General features: G+C 35.2%; 1 protein-coding gene across 5 annotated transcripts; it reads left to right on the top strand.

Annotated features, from left to right (window-relative positions):
- Window positions 1-1,834: 1,834 nt before the first annotated feature.
- Window positions 1,835-26,809, top strand: Mtif2 (mitochondrial translational initiation factor 2). 5 transcript variants are annotated; one of them, XM_076832885.2, is made up of 16 exons: window positions 1,835-1,920; window positions 2,334-2,422; window positions 3,149-3,231; window positions 5,340-5,596; window positions 5,978-6,089; window positions 9,444-9,615; window positions 10,050-10,210; window positions 11,104-11,280; window positions 15,156-15,295; window positions 15,850-15,974; window positions 18,513-18,717; window positions 19,349-19,601; window positions 19,920-20,060; window positions 21,534-21,698; window positions 25,766-25,906; window positions 26,609-26,809. In XM_076832885.2, exons 4-16 carry the CDS (start codon window positions 5,360-5,362, stop codon window positions 26,779-26,781), a joined length of 2,202 nt encoding a protein of 733 aa, XP_076689000.2. In that variant the 5' UTR covers window positions 1,835-1,920; window positions 2,334-2,422; window positions 3,149-3,231; window positions 5,340-5,359; the 3' UTR covers window positions 26,782-26,809. The 5 variants fall into 5 exon arrangements, with proteins under 5 accessions (XP_076689000.2, XP_076689003.2, XP_076688999.2 ...); XM_076832888.2 differs by lacking the exon at window positions 2,334-2,422 and having other exon boundaries at window positions 5,434-5,596; XM_076832884.2 differs by lacking the exon at window positions 2,334-2,422.
- Window positions 26,810-27,053: the final 244 nt, after the last annotated feature.

The following is a 27,053-nucleotide window of genomic DNA, read 5'->3' as shown; positions in this document are numbered from 1 at the left end:
GAATCTCTTATGAGCCTATTCAGAAGCTTGGTTAAGGTGGTATTTCTCCCCAGTTAAATTATTATTTTCTGACTTCCATATTCTGTCCTTTGGAAGGAAGGCATTAAATCTTAATTCATGAAACACACACAAAAACAGGAGAATTAAACTTCACCTCCTAATGGGGCTTATATACATATATTGTTTGAAATGCTGTAAAAAGAAAGATTTGTCCATTTTTAAAATTTTTTTTGAGAATTTATATCAGCATGTATGTGTGTGTGTGTGTGTGTGTGTTCAACATTTTGGGTTGAAATCCAATACTGTTATTTTGCTGCTCAACTGTTTCTAGCTTAGTGATAGAGTGCTCACCTAGCATGCACAAAGCCCTAGGCTCAATCCTCAGCACTATCAAAGCTATTCAGAGCTCTTCCAAGTTGGCTTTCTGTTCCTTTACTGTCCTCATTTTTAAAAAATTGTCATTTTCCCCTATATTTTGTTGTATAGCTTGAATTTTTATAGCATAAAGTTAGACTATTTTCCTTTTAATATTGGGGGAGGGGAAGATATAAATACTACTTTGGTGTTCTACCAACCTATTTTCTGCTTCTCAACTGCTTTGCAAGGCCAGAGAACAAAGAACTACTTCTTGGAGAAAGTAAACTTCAGTAGATATTTGTAAATGGTAGGTCCAACGATAGTAACTGGAATGAATTTCAACAGTTTTCAAGTATGTGGGTGTTAGGGTTAAATTAAAAGATCCCCAGGAGCCGGGTGGTGGGAAAACAAGGAGGTAAGGTTTACATTCAATCATTGAGCAACACTTTTTTTGCCTTTTGTTTGTTTGGCAGGGCTGGGGATTGATCCCAGGGCCTCCTGCTTGCGTGTGCTTCACTCCTGAGCCACACCCCCAGCCCCAACCAGTAAGGCTTATTACAAACTTTTGTGGTAGGCACCCGAAGGCCAAAAAAAAAAAAAAAAAAAAAGAAAAAGAAAAAAGAAAAAAGAAAAGAAAAGAAAAAAAGAAAAAGAAAAAAGATGGGTGGGTAGAGGCACGAATTAGGAGGCTACATTATGGGAGAAATAAAGGAAAGCAAGCTTTTGAGTAAGCAAAATCTTCTACAGAAGAGTTAACCTATTGAAGCCATTAACTATGGCAGTGTTAGATGTTAAAACACTTAACAGTCAAGAGACGGTGATGGCTGTGGTCAAGGGAACGGGCCCAAAGACACTCTCCTCAAAGTGAGGCATATAGGTGGGAGGTGGCTTAAAAATCACAAGAGTAAACACTTACATGAACTATGCGCTATTATCAACACTTTATCAAATCACTAAACCTTACTGTGATCCTGGGAAATAGCTTCTGTCGTTACCATATTACAGAGGAGGAAAGTGAGGCAAAGAAAGTTGACAAAACACCTCCGTACATATGGGAAATAAATCAGGTTAAGAACCCAAGCTCCCTGGCTCTACTATAAATTCTGTCCGAAATACTTCCGAAAGAACTCCTCGTACAGTACCACCATCGCCACCTTTCCTTGAACTTCTTCCTTTTTGTTAGTTACATGTGTCTTTGAAGGACAGCATTTTCTCACATTTCCTCGTTTAGTTTTCCCTCCGGTGTAGACTCTGCAGCCACATACAGTCCCGGAGAAGCAGTAATTTGTTAAAAAAGGGAAACGTGCAGCAGACGCGACAAACGACACGCGGTGGACCCTGGAAGGAGACCCCTGATTGCACCATCACAACACGTCGGACAGCCAGAGTTCGGGGCGACAGCGACTATTTAGAATTCGGGGGAAAACCACTTCCGGCACTACCGGAAGCCCGACGGGGACCGTTTCTGGTACGGACCTTCAGATGGACAGTTCTTCTGGGTCCGGATGGTGATCTCCGCCAGGGATCCGAATCGTGGTGCCCAGAGCCTCTTGTAGGAGTAGAGTGAGTGGGGTTCCTTAGCCAGGGTCTTCCGGGTGGCGTTTATTATTTGGTCTAAAATGTCAATGGCATAAATCACGCGAATTCATGAACGTTGCTCATTCGGAAGCCTTTCCAAGATGCATTTCGTTCCCCCGTGACCTCCACTTAGACATTCACCAAATCCTGTTCATCGTTCTTGGAGAAACCGCCAGCGGCTTGCTTCCTCTCGGAGGTGCCGGTCTTTACTCTTCCTGTTTGCAAAAGCCTTTCTGGATTCGAGTTTGAGGCGAAACCACCCCACATTCGTAATTTTTCTACACCGACTTCCTTTTCTTTTCAGTTAAGCTCCAAAGCTTCCAGCTCTTATGTAGACGTTCCCACTAAAGCAGTTACGTAGGCCCACCGTCCTTTTTTTTTTTTTTTTTTTTTTTTAGATTCCCCACACCAGTACCCTTGCGGCAAAATAGCACCGAACTGGAAGTTAGAAAACCTGGGTTCTAGTCCCGACTGCCACTAACTAGCGGTATGACATTGTAGAAGTATTTTTGACCCCTCTGCATGCATTCCAGTTTCCTTTGCTGTAAAACGAGAGTCTTGTAGTATATAACAACGAAGGTTCCTTCCAGTTTTGACATTTGGTTTATTGCGTCCAATGTGTCTTTCTAATTCCTGCCTCAATTACGTACCTGGACTTAGGTTAATATCTTGTAGGGTCTTTCCTCTTACTCCTTGAATCAATGCCCTTGTAAAATCTGTTTTCAGATTAACTTAAAAATAAATTCCCAAGAAAGCCCGTGCTCCCTGCGCACTTTTTACTTCTTAGATTAGGGGTACATACCTAAAAAAGATTTTAATTGTGCAGTTCTTGAAGTGTTTAATGTATGAATGAATTTCTAAATCTGAATGTGATTATTTCTTTGAAATTAAGTCAGCATTTCTTTTGATCTTTACTTGAATAAATTTTTAAGGTAACTTGCTAACTATGTTTAACACGCTCGTGCACACACACACACACACGCACACACCTCTCAGAATCATCTGTATATAAACAAGATAATGACTTGTGAATATTTTTAACTTACAAGTAATTAATCCTTAAAGCATATAAACTATCACTAAAGAAACCCATGATATAATGTAGTTTAAAGTAGCTGATGACAAAGTATATACATCACCTCATTTTTTTTCTTTGTAGCCTTGTGGAAGGAAGGACGGACATTAAAACAATTTTTTTCTTTTCTTTTTACAGAGATCAGAAAAAAATGAGGCTCATAGGAAAGAATTGATTTACTCAATCAAGATAACAACGCTGGCTGCTAAATGTCAGAGCAGGTATCCACCCAAGATTCTTTTGTTGTCTAGTCAGGTACTTTGTCACTGTATTGCACCTTTTTCATTTCTTTCGTTTGAAAACAAATATTCAGGATTGGGACATTAGGGCACACCTGTAATCCTGGTGGCTCAGGAAGCTGAGGCAAGAGGATTGCAAGTTCAAGGTTGACTTCAGCAACTCAGCAAGGCCCTAAACAACTTAATGAGACCATCTCTCAAAATGAAAAATAGAGCTAGGGATATGGCTCAGTAGATAAGTACCCCTGGGTTCAATTCTCAGTACCAAAACAAACAAACAAACAAAAACTCTATTTGTTGTTTCAGGAACATAAACTACATATGGGGAAGATTGGTTAAAATGTAACATTTAATTTTTACTTTACTGTCTAGTTATGTAACAAAACTCACTTGCTCAGGCCCCAGTTTCTTTGACCATATCTTGTAACTATTAATCATTTCTGAAGAATTTTAAAGAGTGTATAGTAGAAAATATATGTAAAGAATAAATGGGGCTGGGGTTGTGGCTTGGCAATAGAGTGCTTGCCTAGCATGTGTGAGGCACTGGGTTTGATCCTCAGCAACACATAAAAATAAATAAATAAATAAATAAAATGAAGGTATTGTGTCTATCTACAACTGAAAATATTTTTTAAAAGAATTTAATTTCTATGAAAATGTTTTGTAATTATATTTTATTGTAATTCTGTAATTAAACTATAAGCACATTGTAGAAATACCATATTGTATGAGAAACAGTTTAAAAATCTTTATAATTTTTTGATTTTTTTTTTTTTTTTTTTTTAGAGAGAGAGAGAGAGAGAGAGAGAGAGAGAGAATGAGATAATTTTTTTAATATTTATTTTTTAGTTTTCGGCGGACACAACATCTTTGTTTGTATGTGGTGCTGAGGATCGAACCCGGGCTGCATGCATGCCAGGCAAGCGCGCTACCGCTTGAGCCACATCCCCAGCCCAAAATTTTTTGATTTTTGAGATAGGGTTTCACTGTGTTGCTGAGGTTGGCCTCAAACTTGTGATCTTTTTGCCTCACCTGCAGAGTAGCTGGTGTTATAGGCCTATGGCACTACACCTAGCTAAAAGTATTTTAAGGCAATGTAAAAGTTGAGAATTTTGTTCAAGATAGCTTTATAAATTATATAGTTACGGTAAACACATTGAAATGTTCCTTTTTTTTTTTTTTTGTAAGTACTGGGAATTGAACCCAGGGCCTTTCTAGGCAAGCACTTTATCACTGAGCAATATCCTTGGCCCTTTTTTTAAAAAAAATTTTTAGTTGTTGATAGAGTTTTATTTTTATTTATTTGTATGCCATGCTGAGAATTGAACTCAGTGCCTCACACATGCCAGGCACATGCGCTACTGCTGAGCCACAACTGCCCCAGCCCCTCTCTGGCCCTTTTGTAAGATTTTATTTTGAGACTGGATCTCCCTAAGTTGGCCAGAACTTGTTGGCCTCAAACTTGCAATCCTCTTGCCTCAGCCTTCTGAGAAGCTGGTATTACAAGCATGTTCCACTCCGCCTGGGTTTTCTTTTACTTTTTTTTTTTTTTTTTCTTTTTCTTTTTGTAATGTTGAAGAATAATGTTTAATGATATAAAACACTATTTACAATATATTCTTTAGGGAAAAATTATACACATAGTATGACTTCATTTTTTTCTAAGTAAAGTAGATATAAGCATAAAGAAAAGGTCTGAAAAGATACACATTATTATTATTATTTTACTATTTTAGTTGTAGATGGACACAATTAGAGATTATAGGTGGGTGAGAATATAAAAGCTTGGTAGATAGGAGTGGGGAGATTTTCTGAGTGTAAGAGATGAAGTGAGAGCTTATATAGGATGTTAGCACATTGTACTAGCTAATGGGGAGTCATCAAAGGGTGTTTAGCAGAAGTAATTGACTTCAAATATACAGTTTAGAAAAATCCCTTCTCTTGACTTGACTGAGCTCCTTCAGGGCAGGAACCCAGTTTTACTCACTGTTGTACTCTAATACCCTTGTACAGTGCTTGACATGTTGTAGATGTTCAATTAATATATTTGCTAACTTGATTTAAATGTTAATCCAAACATTATTTTTAAGTCTTTCTTTTTAGGAAAAACATGAATCAGAAGCTACTAAAGTTGGAGAACTTGCTACATTTTCTTCAGACCTATAAATCTCACACCATTTGTAGGCAGCTGCACAGCCTGGGTCAAAGAAGAACATTAGTACAGTGGAGGCATGGATTTTCATCTGCTTACCCAGTGTGGACAGCTCAGATGTACGCCTGGCCATGGCAAACAGATGTGCTCATTGGGGCTGCTTTATCGCAATACAGGCTTCTAGTAACAAAGGAGGTAGTTACAGATTTTTATCTCTTATAATATTATGTAGCCTGATATTAAAATGCTTTGAAAGAGGAGTAGAAATTCATTTTTAGTATTTTGTCATTTGTAGAATCTTTATTAGTTAATGCTGTACTTTAGGCTAGAGATCTTGGTGAGGAAGGGAAGTTCTGGTTTGTTGTTTGGTAATGCTGGTGAATTTGATGACCTAGAGATCATTATAAAACAATGAATAAAGGATGCAGGATTTTTAAATTTCAGCTTAAGGTTTAACTACTTATGAAAGTGTTTATTGGTAGAAATAGTAGTCGTGATCATGGTAGGTATTCCAGAATAAATCTGAATTGTCACTTAACCTTTTTTCTTCTTATTTGTCTATTTTTTAAAAAATAGGAAAAGAGACCAAGGAAATCTCAATTGTCTTCAACAAAAACTAAAAAGGAGGTAGAAGTATGGATTGGAATGACTGTTGAGGAACTAGCCAGAGCACTGGAAAAAGACATAGGTGAGCAGATAAGTTTACAAGGAAAAATATGGGGATGTGGAAAACCTGGAATTTTACAAATGAGATTAAGGCAGTCAGGGATAAAAACTAGACTGAAGAAGATAAGTCATTCCAATATTTTTCATTTTAGGTTACAAATTTTAGTAGTATTTTCACTCTTTGTTAAATGTAGTTCTCTATGCATTTTTTTTTTTTTTTTTAGTATTTTTCATTGTATATGGACACAATACCTTTATTTATTTATTTATTTTTATATATGGTGCTGAGAATCAAACCCAGTGGCTCACTCATATGTGCTAGGCAAGTGCTCTACCACTGAGCTACAACTCCAGCCCTATGCTTTTGCTTTTAATAAAAGTGGGATATATTTTCTTATCTGAATTTTTTTTTCCTTTTTAGCAACTTTGTGGGTTGTTAGAATAAGTCCAAAGAATGCTTTTGCACTAAGAGGTATACTTACACTTTTATTTTTCCCCTTTGTTAAAATAATTTTCTTCTTTCTTTTTTTTTTTTTTTTTGTTGTTATTGTTGTTGTTGTATTGTGTTGGGGATCAAACCCAAGGCCTTGTGCCCAGTCCCTTCTATAATTTTCAGATTTCCTTTTTTCATTCATTTTAACAATATCTGTAAGCCCAGAGAAAAATATTTATAGTAATCACTACAATTTTTGTTCTGCTGTGCTGGGAATTGAACCCAAGGCCTTGAACATGCTAGAATAAAGATAAAATAGTATGTTGATAATCATATGTATTTAATATAGGAGAGAAAGGATTATTGCTTAATACCAGGTACCTTTCAAAAGTGCAGGATAACTTATTGGAAAACTGTAGTAATTGGATTATTAGGTATTTTTAGCATTATTAAAAACAGCATTGCCCCCATTCATGCCTGTAATCCCAGCAACTCTGGAATTCAAGGCAGGATAGTGAGATCCTGTCTCAAAATAAGAAACAAGCTGGGTGTGGTGCTACATACCTGTAATCTCAGCAGGGCTGGGTAGGAGGTCCCAGGAGGCTGTGGTAGGAGGATCACAATTTCAAAGCCAGCCTCAGAAACTTAGCAAGGCTCTGTCTCAAAATAAAAACTAAAAAGGGTTGGGGATGTGGCTCAGGGCTAGAGCATCTCCTCAGTTCAATTCCTAATATTGCAAAAACTAGTTTTTGAGCCCAAATTGGGACCAGCTAAATTAAAAAGAATAATTGAGCTAGTTCTTACACATAATAATTTTTTAAAATAAAATCATAAAAAGAAAATATTAAAAGCTCATCAAAGCCAAGCACAGTGGTGCATACCTGTAATCCTAGTGACTCAGGAGGCTGAGGCAGAAGTATCATAAATTCAAGGCTAGCTGGAGCAATTTAGCAAGACCCTGTTTCAAAATAAAATAAAAGGGCCTGGGTATATAGCTAGTGTCAAAGAACTCCTGAGTTCAATCCCCAGTACTGCAAACAAAACAAAACAAAATTCAACAAAACTCTTTACTTCTTAACTGCTTAAATGCTTTTTATTACTAACCATTTTAATTGCTTTGAGGTTTTTTATTCTTATTTGTATGATAGAAATACTATATAACAGTGTGCTGTTTTGCTCTTTTCTTATCTCTGCATTCATTGACTTCATGTTGGTAGCTTGAAATCAAACTTGACTGAAGTATTTCCATTACAGAAATTGGGAAATATTACAAAACAGGGATTTTTATTTTATTTTATTTTATTTTTATGGTTCTGGGGATTGAACCCACGGCCTTGTGTATGCAAGGCAAGGATTCTATGAACTCAGCTCTATCCCCAGCCTAGGATTTTTATTTTTGAGAGCTTCATTATTAAACATTTATCAGCACACCATGAAATTGGGTGTTTTTTAGTGTACTGCTCTTACTAGAAGATGTTTTTCTATCGTATCTCCTAAGTATGTTAATGGGTGACTGAAAGTCTTTAAAGATAAAAATATTTTTTTCATCATTATCACAGATATATGACTTATTATCCACAGGGAAATATGATTGAGTTTAAAACAAAGCACATTAAATAAAATGAGTAAGAGAATAAGTAAATATTTTTCCTCTATTTCAAGACTTTTTGTATTGGAGATTAAACTGAGGGGCACTTTACCTCTGAGCTACATTCGTAGTCTATTTATTTATTTATTTATTCAGATAGAGTCTCACTAAGTTGCTAAGGGTCTCGCTGAGTTGCTGAGGCTGGCCTCAAACTTGTAATTTTCCTGTTTCGGCCTCCCAAGTCACTGAGATTATAGCCATGTGCCACCATGTTCGGTTATTTCATGACTTTTTGGAAACCCTAAATAGATACATAAACAAGTAGATAAATCATGGGTACATATGTTCAGAGATGAGTGTGTGTCTGTATATCTGAATGTACATACAGGCAATGCTCATTTTTCATAGATTCTGTATTTACAGATTTGCCTACTTGCTAATATTTATTTGTAGTTTTGCAGTTATCCTGGACATGCTCAGTGCTGTGAAAAATTTGGGTTGTTCCATGTATATGTTCCCAGTTGAGATTGAACAAGGCGATTCTCTGCCTTCTTGTTTCACCTGTCATACTGTAAACGTTAAAAAACTGGCCCATTTAATATCATGTTTTTGAATTCTTGTGCTTTTTGTGGATGATATTGCTCTTTAAAATGGCCCCTTACTATTGTGATGAGGTACTATCCAGTGTTCCTAAAACAAGAAAATTGTGATGTGTATTATGTAGGAAATATATGTCTAACACAAGCTTGTTTAGGTGTCAGGTATAATGTTATTAGCTGTGAGTTCAATGTTAATTGACAATATGTATTTTTAAAGTATCTTTAGATAGAAACACATAAAACAAGATTATGTATTAATCTGTTGATGAAATGTTGCAACTGGAGGCTTGAAGGAGCCTAACCCTGCATTTCCTCTAAGAGCAATGTGTTTCAATATTTGTTAATTCAGTATTCATGGCAGCTCTGTGTAACTATTGTAAATAACAAGAAATGACTCTGTATATACACATATGCATGACATATGAGCATACAAGTTTTCAAAGAAATAGGCTGATCAACCACACAATGCTAAATATATACAACATACAACTTAACATTTTATTGATGTTTCAGATGGTTTAGAAGATACACAAATATTTATGAATATATAGAATTGTCAGTCAATATGAGTGTATCATTTTAAGGAATTAATTTTTTTCAACTTTGTGATTTTTTAACATTAGAGAAAGTTTATATACTTGTATATCCCATTTATACACCCCATTGATGTACTGTTTATGTAGACTTTAGTAATAGAGGTCACTTTCTTAAGCATTTAATGCATGATCCTAAAAGGTTTTGTCTTATTCTGACCAGATTATGTATATGAAGCTTTATTGAATACTGCAATTGACATAGATTCACTAGAAGCACACTCACAGTTAGATGAAATCTGGATCAAAGAAGTAATAAAGAAGGCAGGGATGAAGTTGAAATGGAGCAAATTAAAACAGGACAAAGTCAGAGAAAATAAAGATGCTGTAAGAAGGTAAATATTACCTATATGTTGGGGGAGGGAGACCATTTAGTGGGAAGATTTGCCTTAAAACTTCTTTTGTAATTAAAATGATATGTGAGTGCAGGGTCAACTTTTTTTCAAAGTGATTAAAGCATCAGAAAGAATATTCAGGTTATTATAAAACTCTAAAGGTTATTTTTTATAGAATGTTGAATATATATATTAACCAGAATTTTAAACTTTGATTCATATCTGCCCATTGTTATGAAGATGCCAAGTATAGGTAGAAAGTCATTAAATATTCTGTTATAGTAGTTATATGTAGAGAAGAGTTGTGTCTAATTAAACTTGAATGTTGGGTTTTATAGTTAATGGTAGCTTGCAGAGATAACGGCAAACCAATTCACAGGTTATAAAATGTTTCAGATATTTAAGCAATGAAACTCCTTTGCTGTTAATTGTAGGCCCCAAGCAGATCCAGCTTTATTAACCCCAAGGTCCCCTGTTGTTACTATAATGGGCCATGTCGATCATGGGAAAACAACGTTACTTGACAAACTTCGAAAAACTCAAGTGGCAGCAATGGAAGCTGGAGGCATCACTCAGCACATTGGTGCCTTTCTGGGTATGAACACAGATTACCATACAATGTGCTTGGGAACCCCACTTACTATTTTTTTAATCAAATGTTATGATCAAAAAAATGTTATTATAAAAAATCAAAGTAAAAAGGAAGCCATTGGATTAATGAAATGTAGAGCAAGTGGTTAAAAGTTATTTTGTATTTTCTGTAAGAAATTTATGTTACTGTTTTTTCTTGGTCATTCTTAGTTTGGCTTAATGAGCCTAAAATTTTTACTCAATTAATTAATTATGCTTATATAATCTCCTATGCTAGGTTGTGATAATGTTGCTCATGATAATTAATAACTACTGCTTAGTGAGCACTTAACATGTGCCCAGCACTGTGCATTTTATGTGCTTCATCTCTTTTATCTTCACAACAACATCATTAGGTAGGTATTAGTATTCCTACTTACAGCTGAGGAGGTTTATATCTTCAGGTTAAGTAACTTTCCCAAAGTACATAGTTAGTAAGCAGCAAAAATGAGATTTAAATTCAAGGGTTCTGAGCTACTAACTGTGCCTTTCTCTGGCTCAAGGCCATTGTTCAGATGTGATTTGCTAATGTAGGGGATGACTGACTTGTTACAACTATTGGTCTGTTCTAACTTCAGAATGGATGTCAGTTGGTACATTTATGAAAGTTATTATATTTTAGAAATATGAATTTGAAATTGTTATATGAAAAGAAAACCCTAAAGGTCTCACTAGTATTTTGTAAATTTTCATTGTGAAATTTTAATCTGTGTTGTTCTGATTAAGATTAGTGGAAGGAATGCAATTATTTTAAAGAACTGTTGATTGTATTCAGTAATGTCATTTTGTACTTTCCGTATATATGTTAAGGAAGTACATATTTGAATCTTTGGTTTTCTTGGATTTCTGTTTCCACAGTCTCTCTGCCCTCTGGGGAAAAAATAACCTTTCTTGATACTCCGGGACATGCTGCCTTCTCAGCAATGAGAGCCAGAGGTGCTCAGGTCACTGATATTGTTGTGTTGGTCGTAGCTGCAGATGATGGGGTGATGAAACAGACTATAGAATCTATTCAGCATGCTAAAGATGCTCAAGGTATTGTGTGTCTGACTTATATGTATTAGGAAGGAAGTTGCTTATTATTTATTTATTTTTAAAAATGATCTCCTCCATAAAGTTGCAGTTCTGGAGCCATTTACATGTAGCTTTAATCATTACAGCAGCCCCAGGATTGTTATACTTGTTTTACAGATAAGCTTCAAAGATACTTAAATTATTTTCCCACTGATATATAACTAAAAGGAAAGGTGTCAGCAGGAGTTGACTTGGGACTTGTGATCACAAGATAATCTTACTTCCACTTTAAAAAAAATTTAAAAAAATCTTTTTATTATAGAGAATTTATATAGATGCAACATTAAGAATAGGATAATGAATCCTATTAACCCTTTATTCAGATTTATTAGGAGTTGCCAAGAGGTGATATTTCATTATTCCTTGTTCATTTACCTAGAATTCTTAAGAGAAACTTTCTCTTCATTTCCTTTATTTTTTTTTAAATTTGTTCTTTTTAGATGTTCATGACAGTAGAGTGTATTTTGACATATTAGACATACATGGATCTTCATCTGCTTTAATAAGTTCTTATTTAATCAAAGGAATAAAATTGTAGGCTTTGGAAAAATCACTTGGTCATTTTCTCCCTTATTTCTCTCTTTTTATTTTTTAGTTTGAGACAGGATCTCCCTAAGTTGCTTAGAGCCTGGCTAAGTTGCTGAGGCTGGCCTTGAACTTGTGATCCTCCTGCCTCAGCCTCCTAAATTACTGGGAATAGAGGTATTTGCTACCACACCCAGCATCTTCTCCCTTCTTTCTTCTTTTTTTACATATTTATTTATTTATTTTTAGTTGTAGTTGGACACAATATCTTTATTTATTTATTTTTATGTGGTGCTGAGGATTGAACCCATGGCCTCGCACATGCTAGGCGAGTGCTCTACCGCTGAGCCACAACCCCCAGCCCACAGTGTCTTTATTTTATTTATTTATTTTTATGTGGTGCTGAAGATAGAACCCAGGACCTTGCATGTGCTAGGCTCTACTGCTGAACCACAACCCCAGACTCCTCATTTAAAAATTATAATAAATGGAGCATGCCTGTAATCCCAATGACTCAGAAGGCTGAGGCAGAAGGATTGCAAATTTAAGGCCAGCCTCAGCAGCATAGCAAGACCCTGTCCCAAAATAAAAAGAGGTGGAAATGTAGCTGAGGGGTAAAGTGTCCCTAGATTCTGTCTCCAATATTGGGGAAAAATTATAATAATAAATACTGCACATATGCACACACATGTATTCTATACATTCATTCTTTTTAAAATTTTAAAAAATATTTTAATTGTAGATGGATGCAATACCTTTATTTTATTTATTTTTATGTGGTGCTGAGGTGTCAGCGATTGAACCCAATGCTTCACATATGCTAGGCAAGAACTCTACCACTGAGCCACAATTCCAGCTCTATAGGTTTCTTCTTCTTTTTTTTTAAACATTTATTTTTTAGGTGTAGGTTGACACAATACCTTTATTTTTTTATGTGGTGCTGAGGATCTTACACAGTGCCTCACGCATGATAGACAAGCACTCTTATCTCTGATCTACAACCCCAGTTCTGCATTCATTCTTATTTTGGTACGATGCTGTACCTACCCACAATGAGAAAACATGAAGTGTTGTATCCCCTTAGGTTTGTTGGCAAGAAATAAAAAAGGTTGAGAATTACTGATCTAGGTTGAGTCTTTCATCTTATAATGCGAAAACTGAAACCCAGACAGGAAGGAGCCAGAACTCTTCCCAATTTTATACAATTACATAGCTAATGTGCAATGTTTGAATTTGGGATCTGACTCTTCTAGCTTCCAGTATTATTCTCTTTCCTTCTCTTTTTGTAGTACCGAGGAGTGAACCCAGGAGTGCTCTCCCACTGAGCTACGTTTCTAGTCCTTTTTATTTATTTTACTTTATTCCAGATACTTATTTTTTATTTTGAAACAGTGTCTTGCTAAGTTTCTAAGGCTGTCCTTGAACTGACAATCCTCCTATCTCAGTCACTCAAGTAGCTGGGATTACAGGCTCTCTTTTCTTTTAAATTCCTCAAAACTGTCTTTACATATTTTTTTTAGTTGTCAATGGACCTTTATTTTTTATTTATTTATATGTGGTGCTGAGAATCAAACCCAGTGCCTCACACATGCTTGGCAAGCGCTCTACCACTGATCTATAACCCCAGCCCATAATAACTGTCTTTGTATGTTGATCTTAACAATTCTAGGCAATACATGGCAAAAAGAAGAGGGGTATAAATTTGCCAGGGATCCCATAATAAAGCAGTTGGTTGAGATAGAATCAATTCATCTTGTTATGCTTTTTGCATTTATTCTTTTGATCCTTGTTAAGTTCAAGTTCGCCTATAATATGCACTTTTTCACAATAGTAGGTTATAGATTGAGAAACTTTTTGTGTTTTTTTTTTATTGGTTTCTGTTCCTTTGACTCTGAGAAAATGGTGGAGATAGTAAAACTTAACTAGAATTATCTCCTAGATTTTTGTGTGATATCTCTAATAAAAGAATATGTTTAGTAATGATGAACAAATTATAAGAGTCTTTAAGTGTATGCTTATTGAATTGACTATGTGTTGGTCACTAGAGTATGTATATAAATAAAGAGTTGTTCTAAATCCTAAAAGAAAATTTGCAATAATGATACTTAGATTCAGCTGAAGGTGGGATATTAGGTTTTAACAATGAATAAAGGCTTTCAACAGGGAATTGCACCCAGCAGATGAATGATTGGAAGCAGCTGAAGAACCAACAGGCTGAAGCAATTTGATGCAGAGAATCAAAGTGCAGCACTTAATCATTGTCTCCTACAGGAAAACTGGAGAAAAATATCTCTTGAAAAGAAATAGTAGTAAAGCGTGGATTGGAATCGTATCTCAGTGATGCTTGTCTGCATGCACGATGAGGCCCTGGGTTACATTACTAGCACTGCAAGAGAATTTTTTTTTTTCTTGGTAGAACTGGGGGTTGAGCCCAGGGTCTCCATCACTGAGCTACATCCCCACCCCTTTGTATCTTTTATTTTGAGCCAGGGTGTCACTACTGAGTTGCCCAGGCTGGCTTTGAATTTTCAGTCCTCCTGCCTCATCTTCCCAAGTGGCTGAGATTATAGGCCGAGTGTGGTGGCACATGCCTCTAATCCCAGTGGTTCCAGAGGCTGAGGCAGGATCATAAGTTCAAAGCCAGCAAAAGTGAAGTGCTAAGCAATGCAGTGAGACCCTGTCTCTAAATAAAATACAAAATAGGACTGTGGATGTGGCTAAGTGGTTGAGTGCCCCTGAGTTTAATCCCTGGTACAAAAAAAGGAAGAAGAGGCAAGTGATCTGATGGTATTAAACTAGACTTGTGATTTTTTTTCCCCTAAAAATTATCATCTGTGTAGTTACTGATCTCACTTTCAGATTTAAGGATAGGTCTCCACTTCCCAAATATTGTTTTTAAAATTTTTTCTCATGTCAGGTGTCTGCTCTTAATTCAGAATTTACTTATAATTACAGTTTTAATATCTCACATCTGGATTCATTTTTTTTTAAGAGAGGGAGAGAGAATTTTTCTTTAATATTTATTTTTTAGTTTTTGGCGGACACAACATCTTTGTATGTGGTGCCGAGGATTGTATGTAGTGCTTGCATGCCAGGCGAGCGCGATACTGCTTGAGCCACATCCCCAGTCCTGGATTCATTCTTTATGTGTAGAGAGTACAGAGCGGTGGTGTGAGTCTAAAGTGGACCTTTTAAGCCTTTCAATAAATAAGTACATCCACTGAGTAAAAAAAAGCCAGAACAGGTTGGTGTCTCACTGTGAATAAAGAATTAAAGATACTCTCATTTACATTCTTCTTAATCTCCTTTAGTTCCTATTGTCCTTGCAATAAACAAATGTGACAAAACTGAGGCTGATCCTGAAAAAGTGAAAAAAGAGTTGCTGGCTTATGATGTGGTCTGTGAAGATTATGGAGGCGATGTTCAAGCAGTGCATGTCTCTGCGCTCACGGTAAATATGGATACCTCAGAGACAGATGTGTGTGGATGAGAGTGCATAGCTGGATCGTTGCAGAGTATGGCTTAAAGCCTGAGAGTATTCAGTGCTTTTTCTCTTCATTTATTTAATAATGCTAAATAATGCTTGATTCACTTACTTTACAGGATTCTTGAGTGGATCAGATGAAACAGTATGTATTCAGGCTTATTTAATTAGATAAAACTTGAAATGTAAAGTAGCATCATTAGAAGTTAGTGAGAGGAAGAAAGCAATTGTAGAGGCAGATGGAGGAGAAAGAATGAATAAGCATGCGTTTATGAAAGATTATTAGCAAGCACCACCAGTGACCAACCTATTAAACAAGTAAGTCAGTTGTTCCTTGTAAGATCTGTCCCTGGGTCAGGATTTCTTTCTAATTCTTCCTTCCTTCCTTCTAAAATATAGGTAATTCTTACTTTAAATACTTAAAGAAAAAGATCAAGGATAATTTGGTTTTCTGACCCTAGTATTTATATTTACAGATAGTATTTATTAATGTATATTAACCTTTGTTGTTGTTGTTAAAGGGCGATAATCTGATGGCTTTGGCAGAAGCAACAACTGCTCTTGCAGAAATGTTAGAATTGAAAGCAGATCCCACTGGTCCAGTGGAAGGAACAGTAATTGAGTCTTTCACAGACAAAGGAAGAGGGTAGGACTATGCTATGATGTTTTTCTTTGATAATTTTGTTTCATGATTTTGTGACTTGATTATATGACTACATATTTTTATTGCATATTATTTTTAGTTCATGAACAATATTTTCAAAGCATTTGTTTTGAAAAGTATTTATTGTACTAGCACACAGAACACAAAAATACAGTTATTGTCAGTAGACCGTAGCAACTATCTGTATACACCTAGTCATACTTTGATGACTTAAGTAATTCAATTTTTTTCTCCTGACTAGGCTTGACCTAAATTAAAATAAAATAGCAATTCTAAATTCTTAATGACATTACCCATTAATATAATATATAGAGGGCTGGGATTGTGGCTTAGTAGTAGAACACTTGCCTAGTACGGGCGGGACCCGGGTTCAATCCTCAGCACCACATAAAAATAAAGGCATTGTGTTGTGCCCATCTACACCTAAAAAATAAATGTTAAAAAATAAAAAATAATATATAGAAAGGTGTTTAAAATTGTGTTCTCTTCTTGAATTTCCCTATTAGCAAGAAAGATTTTTTTCATTGTTTTGTATGCTGTACCAGCTGTGAGCAATCTCTTAGCTGACATGGACAGAGGCATAAAAAAGTATATTAGGATGGTGTCAAAACACTCTGCTTTCTGCTTCCTCCCTTACCATAACTTTATAAGGAAAAAAATTCATTTTAGTAAGAAATATATTATTAAATTTACTGCATTAAACTGGGCATGATGGAGCATGTCTGTAATCCTAGTGGCTCAGGAGGCTGAGGCAGGAGGATTGTGAATTCAAAGCCAGCCTTAGCAAGTTAGCGAGGCCCTAAGCAACATATGAGACCCTGTCTCAAAATAAAATATAAAAAGGGCTGAGATTGTGGCTCAGAAGCTGAGCACCCCTGGTTTCAATTCCTGGTACAAAAAGATTCTGCCTCAAAATAAAAAACAAAAAGGACTAGGAATGTAGCTAAGTAGTAAAGCACTGCTGGGTGCAACATCCACTGTCCTGCCAAAAGGAAAAAAAAACATTATAGCATATTATCCTTTTTTTTTTTTTTTTTTTGTAGCAGAGTTTGAACCCAGGAGTACTTTATTGTTGAGCTACATCCCCAGCGTTCAATAGTATTAAATATATTTCATTGTTGTGCAGTAGATTTCTAGAACTTCCTCATCTTGCAAAACTAAGACTATATACCCACTAAACACTAATTTCTCTTCCCTCCTTTCTCCAGTCCTTGGCAACCATGTTTCTATTCTATTTTTATAATTTTAACTACTTTATATATTTTACAAGTGAAATCATACAGGATTTTTAAAAAATATTGTTATTATTATTATTATTATTTATTTATTTATTTTTCTGTCCCAGGTGGACACAATATCTTTATTTATTTCTATGTCATGCTGAGGATTGAACCCAGTGCCCCATGCATGCCAGGCCAGCGCGCTACCGCTTGAGCCACATCCCCAGCCCAAATTATTTGTTTTAATTAGTTATATATGACAGTAGAATATATTTATGCACTTTGATATCATACATAGATGGAATATAATTTCTCATTTTTCTGAGTGTACATGTTGCAGAATCATATTGGTCATGCAGTCACATATATACATACAATAGTAATGTTTGTTTCATTCTACTATCTTTCCTATCCCCACATCCCCTTCCTTCCCCATCCGATCACTTCCCTCTACCTAATCTAAGGTAACGCTATTCTTCTCTAGTGCCCCCTGCCTTATTGTGAATTAACATCCACATATTTGTGATTTTATTTTTCCCTGTTATAGAGATTGAACTCAGGGGCTCATGCATACTAGACATGTGTTCTACCACTGAGCTATATCCTCAGCTCCCACTTATTTTTATTTTATTTAGCATAATGTCCCTAAGATCCATCCATGTTGAAAAGGATGCATGATATTCTTTTGTGTGTATGTACCACATTCTCCATGGACAGCTTATCCATTCTTCTGTTGATGGATGTTTGGGTTGCTTTCACTTTCTGGCTATTGGGGGGAAAAAAAAAATATATATATATATATATTTATATATATATTTTTTTTTCGTAGTGCTAGGGATTAACCCAGGGCTTTAAGAATACTAGGCAGCTCAGGATTTATGTCTGTGTGTGTGTGTGTGTGTGTGTGTGAGAGAGAGAGAGAGAGAGAGAGAGAGAGATAGAGATATACTGGGGATTGAACCCAGGTCGCTGTGCATGCTAGGCATATGCTCTACCACTAGGCTACATCCTTAGCCCTTTTTGTTTTGAGACAGGGTCTCTCCAAGTTTCCCAGGCTGGGCTCAAACTTGTTATCTTCCTGCTTCAGACTCCCAACTAGCTGGGATTACAGGTATAAACCATCATGCCCAGCTTCAAAAACATGTATTTATAGTATCAAAAATCGGTAGTTGAGAAGAGAATTAATACATAGGTTTATATATATTTAAACTGCATATAGACATTTTTGCTATAGTTAAGAAAGTATAATTATATCTTTATTATGGCATTAAATAAATATGTATATATATATTCATTTTAGTCCTGTTACTACAGCTATCATTCAAAGAGGAACTTTGAGAAAAGGTTCAATTCTGGTTGCTGGAAAGAGTTGGGCAAAAGTACGCTTAATGTTTGATGAAAATGGAAAAATAATCAATGAAGCTTATCCCAGCATGCCAGTGGGAATTATAGGCTGGAAGGACCTTCCTTCTGCAGGAGATGAAATTCTTGAAGTAGAATCTGAGGTATTTCAAGTTTAATTCCTGCATATTAGATATGATGGAATGATTTTATTTTTTTAAAATTTTCCTTTTTATTGGTACATTATAATTATACGTAATAGTGGGACTTTTTTTACATATTCATAAGTACACATAAGTGATATTAATTATTTTAAATATCAAGTTTGTACTGCTATATCAAGTGATTGATGTTAACAAATAATTCTAGTTTGTATGTGGCCTTGAGGGAGTTAGTTGTGTCATTTTTAGAATTTGACTTTAGCATTTTTTTTAAATGGAAATTATTATTTTTTTAATACCTTGTTTTATTTATTTATGTGGTGCTAAGGATTGAACCCAGGGCCTCACATGCTCTAGGCAAGCGCTCTATCACTGAGCCACAACCCCTTTAGCATTATTTTTAAATTTTGAGATAAAATTTTAAAATTAAATTGTAATTTAATTAAATTATAATTTTATAATTAAAAATTTTAAATTATATAAGAAGCTCCCCAATTAAACTTTATAAGTTTCTTGAAACTTATAAAAGTGGTTTCAGACTAATTAATATCATAGTGGGGGAAAATAAAAGCCTTTCACCTAGCATATATCAGTGTCTATTTTATTAAGTAATGCCAGTATTTCTCCTATAAAGGCAAGGGCACGTGAAGTTATTAACTGGAGGAAGTTTGAACAAGAACAGGAGAAAAATAAAGACGATCTGAAAATACTGGAAGAAAATCGAAAGGAACACCAAGAAGCACATCGGAAAACCCGTGAGAAGTATGGCACTTTGCACTGGAAGAAGAGATCATTTATGAAGTACCTAGAAAGAAAAGAACAAAGACCCTTAAAGCCAAAAGAGAAAATAGAAAGAGATTCAAATGTACTACCTCTAATTATTAAAGGTATCTTTTTGAAGATTTTACTTTACAACTCACCTTTTGAATACATGTGTATTTTTATTCTTTGTTCTTCTCAAATTTAGTAGTCCAAACTCCTAAACTCCTAAAGGAGTTGGACTCAAAAATTTGAGTGAAAATTAATGCAGTATCTTGAGAGGCATTTTTCTAAGTCAACATATTTTTTGCTAATTTAGTTGTAAGTGAACATTTGGCTCATTATACTTTATATAAATTCTTTAAAATTTTTTTCCCTTTTTAAATTTTCTTTTTGTTAATGCCTAATTCTTGATATTAACAATTTTAAACTTTTGCTGTATTTAGGTGATGTTGATGGTTCTGTTGAGGCCATTTTAAACATTATGGATACCTATGATGCTTCACATGAATGTCAACTAGATTTAGTACATTATGGAGTAGGTGATATTAGTGAAAATGATGTTAACTTGGCTGAAACATTTGACGGTAAGGTTTCTACTTCCTGTTTGTCTGTGTTCCCTCAATCACATTGTGATTATTTAATTCTGTCTTGTTTGGATTGATATACCTAATATTCCCATTATCATCATCCTTTCCATTATAGGATCAGATATCACTTCTATTAATGAAATAGAATGCTAACCAAAGTATTTGTTAGGCACTGACTAGCCGAGCACTATTTTTTCTGTGTAAGGTATACAGTGTAAGAATGTTTTTTTTTAGCCTTTATTTATTTTTATGTGGTGCTGAGGATTGAACCCAGTGCCTCACACATGCCAGGCATGCGCTTTACCACTGAGCTATAATCCCAGCCCACAGATTTCTTAATGTTAAAACTTTCGGGGTGATTGGGTTTTTTCTTTTAAGCTTTTTTTTTTTTTTTTTTTTCCTCATTCATTCTATTCAAGGTGTTTTTCCTTGCTTCTTTTCTTTTTGTATCAGGGATTAAACCAGGCGTGCCAAACCACTGAGCCACATCCCTGGCTCTTTTTTATTTTTTGAGGCAGAGTCGGATCTTGCTAAGTTGCTTAGGGCTTTGCTAAGTTGCTGAGGCTGGCCTCAAAGTTGCGGTCCCCCTGCCATATCCTCCTGAGTTGCTTGGATTATAGGTGTGTGCCACCTTTGTTTCTTTTTCTTCCAAAGTATTTGCAGTTAAATATTATTATTCTTTGGTGAAATGGTCAATTCTTGAATTTTTCCAATTAAGTAACTATTTTTGAACAACTTTTGGCCAAATGGATACATAAATATAAACCACAAAACTTTTAGACAATAGAATTACAATTGTATGGACACCTTTATTTTATTTATTTATTTTTATGTGGTACTGAGAATTGAACCCACTGCCTGTACATGTAAGGCAAGTGCTCCATCACTGAGCTACAACCCCAACTCAGGATTACAATTTAATAGTGGAATTATTGTTAAAATAAAACAATAATTTAGCCTTGATCATTTTTTGTTTTTTTTCTCTGGTATAAAACCAAAGCTTGGGCTGGGGATGTGGCTCAAGCGGTAGCGCGCTCGCCTGGCATGCGTGCGGCCCAGGTTCAATCCTCAGCACCACGTACAAACAAAGATGTTGTATCTGCCGATAACTAAAAAATAAATATTAAAAATTTTCTCTCTCTCTCTCTCTCTCTCCTCTCTCACTCTCTCTTTAAAAAAAAACAAAAAACAAAAAAACAAAGCTTTGTTTAGGATACTGCCTTGCACATTATAGACACTTAAGAAATTATATTTCTTAAATTAATAATTTAATATCATGAAGAAATTTTCCTGACTAAACAATTTATAAAATTCAGTGATTTGAAAATTTACTAGTTTTTGTGGGATAAAAACCCCACAATTTTTCATTTCCCCAATTGCTATTGCCATTTAACTTATTTAGAATAAAATTTGAGTTCTGCTTGAAAGACAAGTGATAATACTTGTTACTTTATTATTTCTCTTTTCCAGGTGTTATATATGGTTTTAATGTGAATGTAAGCAATGTTATCCAGCAGTCAGCTGCAAAAAAGGGAGTAAAAATTAAACTTCACAAAATCATTTACCGTCTTATTGAAGATTTGCAGGAGGAACTGAGCAGCAGAATGCCCTCTACTGTAGAGGAACACCTAATAGGTGAGTGTTCACTGAATGTTTCTTTTATTTTATTGTGGAACTGGGGTTTGAATCCAGAGGCACTGTACCACTGAGTTATGTCCCTGGCCCTTTTTATTGTTTTATTTTGAGACGGGGTCTCCTAAATTGCTTAGGGCTTCTCTAAATTATTAAGGCTGGCCTTGAACTTGTGAGCCTCCTGACTCAGCTTCCCTGGTCACTGGGATTACAGGTGTACGCCACCATGCCTGGCCTGAATGTTATTTTTTTATTTTTTAGTTGTCAGTGGATCTTTATTTTATTTATTTATACATGGTGCTAGTAATTGAACCCACGTGCTAGGCACCACTGAGCCACAATGCCAGCCCCCTGAATGTTATTTTTAAGCATTCATATCTTAGGTGTTGTAAACAGCCCCTGAAAGCAAAGTTGAAGAGAAATATATTCACTTTTCGAATAAATACCTATTGTTTTAGAAAAACTGATGACCATAAGATGAAAATTCCTGGTAACCTCATATGTATTATGTGTCCTGTAAGACACATTGTGCTTCATTTAAGCCCTGAAAATACAAAGGCAAATAAGGCATTAAGAACTTGCCCTCAAATGTAGACATGAATGGTAGTACAAATTTGACTAGGATCAGCAACATAAACGTTAACACTGTCACTGGGTACAGTGGCACATGCCTGCCATCCCATGGGTTTGGGAGGCTGAGTCAAGAGGATCACAAGTTCAAGACTAGCCTCAGCAATTTAGCAAGACTGTCTCAAAATTTTTAAAAAGTCTGGGAATGTAGTTCAGTGGTTAAACACTCCTGGATTCAATCCCTGGTTTTATATATATGTATATGTTTATACATATACATATATATATACACATACATACATATATACATATATACATATATACATACATATATACATATATACATACATATATACATATATACATATGGTACCATATATACATACACACATACACACACACACACATATATAAAATTAACAGTGTTTTGGAAGGTGCCACTGGGACTGGCAAAGAAATTATACCATAAGAAAACTTACTTTATATTTAAATGTTAAATATTGTTAAGTATTGTCTAGCATATCCTTTAGCCAGATTTAAAGGCTGAATTTGTATTGTACCCACTTGCCTCTAAATATGTACATTTGCTAAATAAGTACAAGGATATTCTTATAAAATTAACCATGATCAAACAATATTCTCTAATTCAGTCCAAATTCAAATTTTGTCTATTGTCCTCACGGTGTACTTTTTTTTTTTTTTTTTTTTTTTTTGGTGTTGGGAATTGAACCCAGGGCCTTGTGCACTCAAGGCAAGCACTCTACCAACTGGTCTATATCCCCAGGCCCCTCACAGTGTACCTTGTATTGCATGTGCTTTCCCTCTAGTCCAGGATCTTGGGTTGTTATTTTATTGTCCTATTTCTTTTCTTTTCTTTTCTTTTTTAGTATTTTTATGTTGTAGATGGACACAATACCTTTATTTTATTTTTATGTGATGCTGAGGTTGGAACCCAGTGCCTCATACGTGCAAGGTGTGCGCTCTACCACTGAGCCACAACCCCAGCCCCTCCTATTTCTTTTTAGGTTCATTTAATCTGGAATAATTCTACAATCTTTCTTGACCTTGACCTTTTTAAAGTGTATGTAAGCAACTGTAGAACATACCTTAATTTTTAATGTCTAATGTTTCCTCGTGATGAGATTGGATTTTACATTTTGGTTCATACAAAGTTAGTTTATGCCTTTCTGACCTGCTAAATATGATCATGCAGATATTTGTATGTTCTTGTACTAGTAGCAATTTGGAAAAACAGTCATATTATGAGGGTTTTTACTAGTCAAATCCCACTAGTCAAGTAACACTCTAAAAAACTGGTAATTATAGTAAGTTATTTCATTATTGGAACTTAATTTTCATTGAGAGGAAAAATATTTACAGAATTAGTATTTATAAGTGGATCTGAAAACATTTAAGTGACTTAAAAATAGATCAGGTAATGATAGGTGATCTACACTAGAAAATAGGTTTTCATAGAGCAATGGCAATATTCAAGGATTTTCATGTTTATTTTTTGCAGTACAGTCTCTTATGCTAGGCCAGTGCTTTCCACCAAGCTACATCCCCAGCCCTTTTTTTTTAAATGTAATTTTTAAAAATTTATATATGACAGCAGAATGCTTTATAATTCTTATTACATATATAGAGCATAATTTTTCATATCTCTGGTTTTATACATAGTATATTCACATCAAATCATGTCTTCATACATGTACTTTGGATACTAGCCCTTTTTGAGATGAGTTTCACTAAATTGCCCAGTCTAGTCTTGAACTTGGATACCCTACCTCCTACCTCAGTGCCCCAAGTTCATCTGTTATTTCTAATTATTGGACAGGGAAATAAAGTTGGTGGAAATAAACTAGGACTTCTTTCTATGCACAAGTTCATTTTTTAAATTAATTTTTTATTTATACATGACAATAGAATGCATTACCATTCTTATTACATATATAGAGCACAGTTTTTCATATCTCTGGTTGTATACAAAGTATATTCACACCAATTCATATCTCTATACATGTACTTTGGATAATAATGTCCATCACATTCTACCATCATTTCTAACCCCATGCCCCTTCCTGTCCCCTCCCACCCCACCCTATCTAGAGTTTGTCTATTCCCACGCTCCCCCTCCCTACCCCACTATGAATCAGCCTCCTTATATCAGAGAAAACATTTGGCCTTTGTTTTTTTGGGATTGGCTAACTTCACTTTGCATTATCTTCTCTAACTCCATCCATTTACCTGCAAATGCCATGATTTTATTTTCTTTTATTGCTGAGTAATATTCCATTGTGTATATATGCCACATTTTTTTAATCCATTCATCTATTGAAGGGCATCTAGGTTGGTTCCACAGTTTATCTACTGTGAATTGTGCTGCTATAAACATTGATGTGGCTGTGTCCCTGTAGTGTGCTGTTAAATCCTTTGCGTATAGACCAAGGAGAGGGATAGTTGGGTCAAATGGTGCTTCCATTCCCAATTTTCCAAGAAATCTCCATGGTGCTTTCCATATTGGCTGCACCAGTTTGCAGTCTCTCTCTCCCCACCAGCAATGTATGAGTGTACCTTTTTCCCCACATCCTCACCAACAGTTATTGTTGTTTGTATGCATAATAGCTGCCATTCTGACTGGAGTGAAGTGAATGAAATCTTAGAGTAGTTTTGATTTGCATTTCTCTAATTGGTAATGATGATGGACATTTTTTTATGTATCTGTTGATTGATTATACATCATCTTCTAAGAAGTGTCTGTTCAGGTCATTGGCCTATTTATTGATTGGGTTATTTGTTTGGGGTTTTTTTTTTTTTTTGGTGCTTAACTTTTTGAGAGTTTAGTGCTCTACCTGATGTGTGAGGGGTAAAGATTTGCTCCCAAGATGTAGGCTCTTTCTTCACCTCACAGATTGTTTCTTTTGCTGAGAAGAAACTTTTAGTTTGAGTACATCCCATTTATTGATTCTTGATTTTAATTCTTGCACCAAAGGAGTCTTATTCAGGAAATTGGGGCCTAATCCCACATGATTAGGGCCTACTTTTCCTTCTGTTAAACACAGGGTCTGTGGTTTTATCCGTAGGTCCCATTCTTTTTTTGGTGGTTGTTGTTGCTATTTCCTATTTTAATAACATACATTAAAATTCACTAGTAAATATTTCCTTTTGGTGGTCTACCTTGTTGCATTTCGAAACCACTGATATTGGAATCACTAGAAAGCTTGCTACATATTCAGAAAACCCAGTTCCATCCCAGAACTTAATGAATAATGAATCTTAATGAATAAGATTCTGCATTTTAGTAAATCTGACTCATGGTAGTATAGTTAAAATTTGAGAATTCCTTTTTTTAAAAAAAAAAATAACTTATTTTTTAAAGTTTATATTACCATGGAATACATTACAATTCTTATTACACATATAGAACACAATCTTTTTTTAATACCGTAGAATAGGAGGCATTATTTTTCAGATCATTAACATCATTTTTCTTCCTAAAGGTGAGGCTTCTATACTAGCTACCTTCTCTGTAACAGAAGGAAAGAAGAAAATTCCTGTGGCTGGCTGCAGAGTTCAAAAAGGACAGTTAGAAAAACAAAAAAAATTTAAATTAATCCGCAAGGGACAGGTTATTTGGAAAGGTAAGCAACATCAAAATGTTTTCTAGGGTTTATCCAGGTCCCAAACCTGATTGCATAACCATCTGAAATCCATTGATCTTTTCCCACCATAATGCTGTTTTAGCATTCTTAACTTCTCCATAGCGATGAGTTCCCTTTTTTTTTACAATTCCTCTAGATTGTTAGTTCCTCAGACTTGATTTTAACTACTTTTGTTTTTGGAGACTTGAGTCTGAGCTTATTTTTCAGGCTGGCCTTTAACTTAATAAACTGTCATCTCAGCCTCCCAAGTAGCTGAGATTATAGGCATGTACTTTTGCATGCAGCGATTTCCCAAGCTTTTAAAAATTGGCTTCACTTTCATCCTACATTTACACATTCCACTCCTCTACTCCCATCTTTTCCGAACTTGACCTACTGTCTACAGTGTTTAATCAGTCCTGAGTATAATCCCATCCTTTGCAGTCTTTTAAGTGGGAGATTTTTGGGCTTTCCAGGCATAAAATCCCACTTAATGACAGGACTGTATAATATAAAGTTTCAAAGAATTCCAGTGAGAATTTTCATTTTAACACCAAACTACATAGCATTTAGTACTTGAGGCTGGTCTCAAAATTAAAATCATTCTGCCTTAGCCTTCCAAACTGCTGGGATTATGGGTGTGCACCTCATGCCTGCCTTAGTACTTTGTTAAATACACTCACCTTAAATTTCCTTTTTAAGGCTCATTGACCTCATTGAAACACCATAAAGATGACATCTCAGTCATCAAAACTGGAATGGATTGTGGTCTCAGTTTAGATGAAGAAAAAGTGGAATTCCAAGTGGGAGATGAAGTTGTTTGTTATGAAGAAAAGGAAGTTTCAGCAAAGACTTCTTGGGACCCAGGATTTTAAAACTATATTAAAAATGTCAATGATGAAATGCCTTTGCTTTATTTTACATCAACTGGTTTTGTTTTACAGAAGTTAAAGCTTCACCATTAAATGGTCAAAAAGTACTTGTTATTCTACACCATGTGTATCAGAGCATGTAAGATTGGTACAGAAATAAATAAACTGTTCAAGGATATCTCCAATGAGAAATTTTCAAGTGGGAATGTAACATGCAAAAAAAAAAAAAAAAAAAAAAAAAGGGAGTTGGTAGCATTACTACTGAATGTAATAGT

Source organism: Callospermophilus lateralis, chromosome 14 (genome assembly GCF_048772815.1).
Source record: "Callospermophilus lateralis isolate mCalLat2 chromosome 14, mCalLat2.hap1, whole genome shotgun sequence".
In the NCBI taxonomy this organism is placed as follows: domain Eukaryota; kingdom Metazoa; phylum Chordata; class Mammalia; order Rodentia; family Sciuridae; genus Callospermophilus; species Callospermophilus lateralis.
This window is presented reverse-complemented; position numbering and strand designations above follow the sequence as displayed.